The 7,128-nt window shown below is 52.2% G+C and overlaps 3 protein-coding genes across 3 annotated transcripts; 2 read left to right on the top strand and 1 right to left on the bottom strand.

Moving 5' to 3' along the window:
* Positions 1-1,404: 1,404 nt before the first annotated feature.
* On the top strand, positions 1,405-2,206 carry P170DRAFT_474936 (uncharacterized protein; the record flags this gene model as incomplete). Its single annotated transcript, XM_024853201.1, has 2 exons — positions 1,405-1,774; positions 1,830-2,206. 2 exons carry the CDS (start codon positions 1,405-1,407, stop codon positions 2,204-2,206), a joined length of 747 nt encoding a protein of 248 aa, XP_024706697.1.
* Positions 2,207-2,894: 688 nt separating this feature from the next.
* On the bottom strand, positions 2,895-4,894 carry P170DRAFT_436410 (uncharacterized protein). Its single transcript, XM_024849151.1, has one exon. It carries the CDS (start codon positions 4,680-4,682, stop codon positions 3,120-3,122), a length of 1,563 nt encoding a protein of 520 aa, XP_024706696.1. The 5' UTR covers positions 4,683-4,894; the 3' UTR covers positions 2,895-3,119.
* Positions 4,895-5,415: 521 nt separating this feature from the next.
* Positions 5,416-7,075, top strand: P170DRAFT_455556 (Zn(II)2Cys6 transcription factor; the record flags this gene model as incomplete). Its single annotated transcript, XM_024851542.1, has 4 exons — positions 5,416-5,698; positions 5,749-6,065; positions 6,115-6,245; positions 6,297-7,075. 4 exons carry the CDS (start codon positions 5,416-5,418, stop codon positions 7,000-7,002), a joined length of 1,437 nt encoding a protein of 478 aa, XP_024706695.1. The 3' UTR covers positions 7,003-7,075.
* Between the last annotated feature and the right edge of the window lie 53 nt (positions 7,076-7,128).

Here is a 7,128-nt window from a genome sequence, read left to right as displayed (position 1 = left end):
TAATGTAAACCCTAATGTAAACCCTAATGTAAACCCTAATGTAAACCCTAATGTAAACCCTAATGTAAACCCTAATGTAAACCCTAATGTAAACCCTAATGTAAACCCTAATGTAAACCCTAATGTAAATTTTTTTTATAATCTACTTAGAGGATAATAATTCGTATAATAGTATTTATATTTTATTAGAGACGGGAGACTTTCTAGTAAAAATATTCTTAGTTAATATTAATATTTATTATAAATATATAGATCTGGTTATAATAAGCATACTATTCTTTAGTATATTTAGTAATATATTAAGTAAATAATTTAAGATCCTTAAAGAGAGATAAAGGCTTTAAAATTTTAGATATATTAAATAAATATTAGCTTTATAAATAAGAGTTATATAATATTAAGGCACGGGCTAGTAGGTTAGTAAAATTAATATAATAGGGGCAGGCAGGGCAGGTAATCTGGCTAGATTAGGCGGGCTAGATTTATAAAATCTTTGATTATTATTATAATTAGATTATATATAAGATAATAAATAAGATATAGCTCAGGGAGCTATAATAAGATCTCTAGTATTTAGGCTTTTAAGCAGTTAAGGGTTTAGGATTAGGGACAGGTTCTTCTAGCTTAGCAGTTCTATCTGGTTCTGGTGGGTTTGGCAGTGCCTTCAGGTCTGCACCGTGACATTAGCCTTATTTTTTAAATAATTATAAATAAGTATTTGATTAATATTATATCTAATTTTAAAAGGAATTAGAGTATAGAAACTAAATAAAAACTATATAATAAATTAAAGAAAAACTATATTATATTACTAATTAAGTAGCTAATTACAGGCCGTCTTGCTCGGCATCCTAAATATAAATCACATATCTTTCCCCAGGGCCTGTGGGATAGGGGGTGATGAGATGAGCCATTAGATGATAGGGGTACTTCACATGGTGTGTACTCCGTATGCCGTGAGAATTACAGGGGTGAGATAACTGCTCAGCAGGAGACTGAACTACTCCGTACTCCGGAGGAGCACGGAGGAGCAGCGCTATCTAATCTAGCGGAGTCGGGGAACAAAGGCATTGGGCTGCCATGTTGTGGGCCGGCGGAATGGCACTAACCCTCCCAGGGGCATCGCGTGGGTCTGGGACACGGCTCGGCATTTTAGAGCGTTGTCGGCGCCGGCTTAGCGGGCTGCCACTAAACTGCTTTGGCGCCTAGTGCTTCAAACTATTCAAACCATTCAGAATCCTGCGAAACCAGGGGAAATTGCTCCGTTTTGGCCCCCAAAGTCCTTGCTTGCGATTTCTGCCGTCAGCGTCTCTCTGTAAACCAACGCCCTTCTTCACTCGATTCCCTTCCTCTCCGTCGTGCCCTGGCCAGAATTCATGCGACGGTCGTCTGCTGCTCCTCACCATGGTGTCCTATGACCCTCCCTACGGCTTCCCTCTGCGCCGAAATGGATCGTGTCTCAGCACTGAGACCAGCTGCGGGCGCACCTGGGACAGCTTCCATGCCTGCTGTCCCGGCGAATCGATTTGTCCGGGAGCCTCGAAAGCCATCCAGAACAACGTCTGTTGTCCCTCCGAGGCAGACTGTACCGCTCCGCTGAAAGAATCGCCCCATTGCGCCGTCGCAAACGCCACGATGTTTAATCACACCGGGTTCTTCTGCTGTCTCAGCGGGCAGACGGGCTTCTGGACGGACAGCCCGAAAGACGCCGTCGGCTGTTCGGACGGGGTGCCCGACGACCGAGGGTATTCCATTTTGAATCCCATCTCATTTAGTGTGTAGTGGCCCGCTTGATTCTCGGCATATATCCTTCTGACGATGTGAATCAGGCGTCTCCGGGACTGCAACCATCCCATCCACAACATCCACTGCCTCGGCGACCTCCGCTAGCTCCGCCCCTGCCTCCGCAACCACCACATCCCCATCTGACGCGTCCGATTCAACCGGCTCCTCGAGTAACCATGCCGGGGCGATTGCGGGCGGCGTCGTTGGTGGTGTCGCCGGTGTCGCCATCATTGTCGCCCTATTCTTATACTTATTTCGTCGGCGACAAAAGAGCCAGTCCATTCCACCACAGGCTGGCGAGGCTGCAGCGGTCCACCCTTATCAGAATTTATCTCCCGGAGAACTGCATGGGCACACTGCGCCGGCAGAGCTGGATAACATGAAGGACCATCAGATTCACGAGTTGCCCGCCGAAAGATAACCCCGAGACAATTTATGAGAACCAACCGTGTACAATGCCTGCACCCTCGTCCCTGAAGATTTCTGGCCATCCAGTCCGTTGACATTGGGCATTGCCCCCAAACCATTCGGCTCTGGCCTTGATTCTCAACAGATCCAGTCGCCCAGCAGAATAATGGATATTCGGCTCGAGAATGTGTGTTCCTGGCCAAGCCAGGTCACGGAAGGGATTTGGAACCCCAGAAAGGCCTCAAAACGACATTTTTACGCTCCTGATTCTGAAACATTGGTTGTTCCGCGACATCAGGAGTTCACGATGCGTCCGCCTGACGAGAACAGATTTAGGATACTGTTCCCTCATTGCTGGCCATGATCAAGCGCTGGCGGCGACACAGGGCTAACGGACTGTGGCCCGTGATCCATCCCCAATAAATCCCTTGGTGGACAAGGATGAGCAGACCGGGGGGACGTTGAACGGGAAATTGTTACCCAGCATACCAGGCAGCCAATAGTGACGTCTGGTTTAGAATGTACGGTATGTAAGAAATGGAAACTATCATGTCAATTAAACGAGGAATCTCAATTTATTAGACTCCGTATCAGCCTCCCCCGTCATGTGGGAGCCGTACAGCATATTCTTTGCACATTCATTGCATTATTGGGTTTGTTAAAGTTTTAGTTTCGACCATATGACCTCAATAAGTTGTGACGATTCCGTGGGAAGTGCGGCCAACGGCATTACGCGTGGCCGGGCGAGGCTTGCGGCTGGCCTGGCTGGTGTGGTTCCAGGTGGACTGATATAACAAACGTCCATCATGGATGCACCCCTAACATCTATCCCCTTATTCGCCATGATTTGCTCTTCCTATTCTGCATGTAGCTTGCTGCGAGGACCCAACCGCGGGCATTGTCATTTTAGACGACTTCAGGTAGTCTCAAAACATCTTGCTCCTGCCAACCACAGAATACAGGTCACTAGGTTGATCGGGATCGTATCCAACCAAACAATTGACCGTTTCTTCGCCCTCCCCACTATCGTTGATCCCACTACCCTTCGGTGTGCGCCACTGTCCTGTCAGCTTGATGTACCCATCGAGAGCGTTGTTCAGCTTGTGACCGATTTCAAGGGCCTGTGCTGCTCGAGAATGAGAATAATAGGTCAGCATTTGCCGCGCCTCTTTCCGCCGGCCAGCCTGGAGCAGGAGCAGGGCGGAATGCTCTACCCAGTCCTGAACCTGGGCGCGAGATTCGGATTCGAACCGGGTCAGCATGTCCCTCACCAAGGGAAGATACAGGCGCGGCGAGGAGCACATATAGTAGAGAACTCGCTTGAAGACCCGGCCTGCAAAAATGGAGACTTCTTGCAACTGATAGTCCGGGTTGAGAAAGCTGCTGGAGGCCCCTGTGGTCAAGTATCGATGGGCCCCGAACTCGGCGGGGATGGAATGAACCCCGAGCCAGTACGGGATGAACGGCGCGGCGACGGATCCGGTGGGCGCAATCCAGATGCGAAGCATGTCTCGATCGATGCCAGCACGCAGACTAACCACTTGACCGTACCCGGCCTCGTCATCCGCGATCCGATAATCTCTGACGCGGGCCATGAGATCCTCCTCCGTCACGGGGGCCATCTGACGTGTGGCATTTTCGAGAGCAGCCTGTGACATGAACTTGTATCCGCCGTCACGGGCGCGGTACCGGGGGTCTTGCGGTCCGTATACGTCAAAAATGTTGAACGGCTTGCCGGAGCTAGCATTCCACCAGCCTCGGTCAACCGCAAAGGACACGATATCCTGGGAACCCATGTAATCCGGGCTATCCTGGAAGTTGACCGGGAACTCCTCGATGTACCCCGGATACAGGACCTTGACCTCGTTGGGACCCAGGCGCTGCGCCGCCCAGAGTCCGGCGCCTCCGGCCATTTCCCAGACAATCCAGCCCTCGTCATGGTCGGCGATGAGGTGAGAGTTGCCGCCATACGTCGATTCCCCGTGCTTGGCAATCAGCTCTCCGATGAGCTCCACTCCCTGGCGGGCGGTGCTCGCCCGCTCCATGACGATGCGCGCCAGGTCACTGTACTGCAGCCCGTGCTGTGGATTGGGCGTCATCTCCAGCAGCTCTTCCCGGTTATCGGCCCAGACGTCCCGAACGCCAACCCCCTTTTCGTTGAGGCCGCCATTGGTTAGCGGGGCCGGGAATCCCTCGTAGTCCGAGTACTCCATGCTCAGGTATCGGAAGGTGTGGTTGGCCTGGGGAATTTGGATGAGCTCCCCGGGGAAGCTGGCGTCTTTGGTGACGCCCACGGTGATTGTCGCGTTGGGTGGATGGTCGCGTGCGGGGAACAGCTGCAGCCAGTGGCTTGATACTTCTTCCCCGGTGCCACCGATCATGGTGCTGCCGTCGGCCGTGAGGTTTTTGCCGACGTAGAAGGCATAACTGGCAGTGACCGGACTGGCGGCCCAGAAGGCTACGACTGTCAACACGAGGTGGGTCAGCATTGTGCCGTATACCGATCTGAAGTTTATGGTCTGATGCATCTTCCTTTGGACAGGGATTAGGCAGGACTTTATATCTCCCTATCCTCGCACCAGCCATTACATTTCCCCGAGAGGACCCGTTAGCGAGGGGTCAAACGAGCGCAGAGTATCATGACAATCGGCAAACAACCCCTCACGATTTTGATCCTTCGCGGCTTGGCTTTCTGTCGAGCAGAGCATAGCCGTTGCAAGATCCAAGTAGTGGTGGAGGCAGATTCCGTCCCCACTGGCTGTCCATATCGATTATCACCTGACCTGAGCTGTCCCAAATGACGATGACGTCAGGCCCTCCTGCCAAGCCAAGACCCGGTGTAGTTCTGGCACGGGTTGTGCCTTCGACCGGGTGTTCGCTTGGATCCTATCTACTTGTCGGGTGGATATTGATACTCCGTAGATTGTCAGAAGCAATACCAGGCAGATATCAACCCCGTAAATCTCGCCGCCTCCCAAACAAACATGCAACTACACCCGAATAAATGCCTGGACAACCTACATTTCTTTGTCTAGAATGACAAGCTTTCCGGCATAGGTTCCATTCGCTGCCCGATTCCGCCCCCACCCACTTGGCTCTCCAGGGGAAGGCCCACCCAACGCCACCCTCGTTTCGACGATGATCCCAATCATACGGGATAGCATCAGCAACCTCCTTTCCACACTTTCCGCTACGCGTACTTCCGTCAACGGGTCCGCAATCATGGTGGAAGAGCGCAAGCGCCACTGCTGGGAGTGCCTGCGCCGCTCCCTGGTCTGTGACTTTACCCGTCCACAGTGTACCCGATGCTCGACCGCCGGTGTTGCTTGCCCCGGCTACGGCGCAACGGAGCCTCGTCGGTTGAAGTGGCTGCCGCCTGGAAAGGTCACTTCACGGCGGCAGAAGAAGCCCGTCGAACATGAGGTCAAAGGGACTGGGTGCAGTCGGGGACTTGCCCGCGAGTTGCCCACCGATCTCCATGTCTTTGTGCAGGCGACGGAATATTGTTAGTCAACGCTGCGTACCCAAATCCCAATCCGTCTGACCAGTCGTCAGACAATGCTTGCATTTATCCGGACCTGCGGCATATCGCGACGCTGGGCAGGAATACCGCCATCTACCCAATCACCCCGGAAATTGTCCAAATGGCGATGGCCAGGCATCCCGACCATATTCGCATGGTGATCGTTTGCATGACCCTGAGCCACCGCATGAATCGGTTGCGGAATGAGCCGGGATCTCAGGCATTAGTGCGGGATTTCTTCCGCTATCGGGGCCAGCTGATTCGGTCGTTAAGTGACGATATTCAAGCGCCGGAAAGACGCACCAGCGATCTGGTAGTAGCGGGAATGCTTACCCTCCTGCTGGTCGATGTAAAGTTCAGATGCCCCGCTGGTGTCAACGGCAACTGATCGTGGGCAGGCTCAGCAAGGCGCGTCGCCTCATTGGCGATGTCACCTCGACGGGGTGCGGAAGATAATTGACTTGCGCGGGGGGATATGCGTGATGGCCCGATCCCCGGGGCTGCGTCCTCTGCTACTGTTTGTCGTGTTGTACGTGATCCCGATCGCTCCCCTGGTCCAGGTAAAACATTGACTCTTCAGCGCTGCCATTATGGGAGATACCTCATCGCCATCATCGCAGCTGTCCCTGGCTACTTCAGATATGAGAGCCCTAGTCGTCATGATTACCAAGCATGCCGATCATCCTTTTGCCTTCGGCACGTATCCGGCAGCTCTATTCCGAGAGATCCTCAACATCAACTATCTTCGCGTGAAGGCCTTGGAAGGAGCTTCGGGTGATCTCATTCAATCAGCGTTTGAAATCCTGGCTCGAATTCATAGTTTCTGCGTGGCCCAATGGGCTCAGTCGATATCGACCAATTCCGACTGGGAACTGTTGGGGGCGATCCACCAAGACGCAATAGCTATTTACTGCATTTTCTCGCTTCAAAGCTTGGGGGTTCTCCCTTGGAATACACAGCTGGGTGACCTTCGTACTAGCCACGCCCACAGTCTGCAACAAGGCCTCACTGCCGCCGTCTCCTCCCCGTGCCTGAAACGGTTCGTGGGTTGGGATCTCGTGGTCCTTGGTGTCGCGGCCGTGAAGGACACCAGGTTGCAAGCATTTCTGCGGCACCAACTACCTTGTCTGAGTTACTCGATGGGCACTCATGTGCCACTTCTTGCCAAGGGGCTGCTAGAGAAATTCTGGGCGCTCAAATCAACACATAAAACGTGGGATCAGTGCTTTGATCAGCCTTATACCTTTGCGATGCATATGTCGGTGGACGTCAGTGGAGTTCGATAGGCCAGACGTTTGCTCAGAAACAATTAATAACAATTAATTCAAGCCGCTCATCTGCGTTGCAAATAGTATTGTAGACATATTTTGCTTATTTCAGACCATTCCTTTTCGGGGGTTTCAGTGGGGATG

This window comes from Aspergillus steynii (assembly GCF_002849105.1).
Source record: "Aspergillus steynii IBT 23096 chromosome Unknown P170scaffold_3, whole genome shotgun sequence".
In the NCBI taxonomy this organism is placed as follows: domain Eukaryota; kingdom Fungi; phylum Ascomycota; class Eurotiomycetes; order Eurotiales; family Aspergillaceae; genus Aspergillus; species Aspergillus steynii.
This window is presented reverse-complemented; position numbering and strand designations above follow the sequence as displayed.

Excerpts from the sequence above, each read along its gene's own strand:
- P170DRAFT_436410 (XM_024849151.1), bottom strand. The coding sequence starts at position 4,682 with ATGCTGACCCACCTCGTGTTGACAGTCGTAGCCTTCTGGGCCGCCAGT.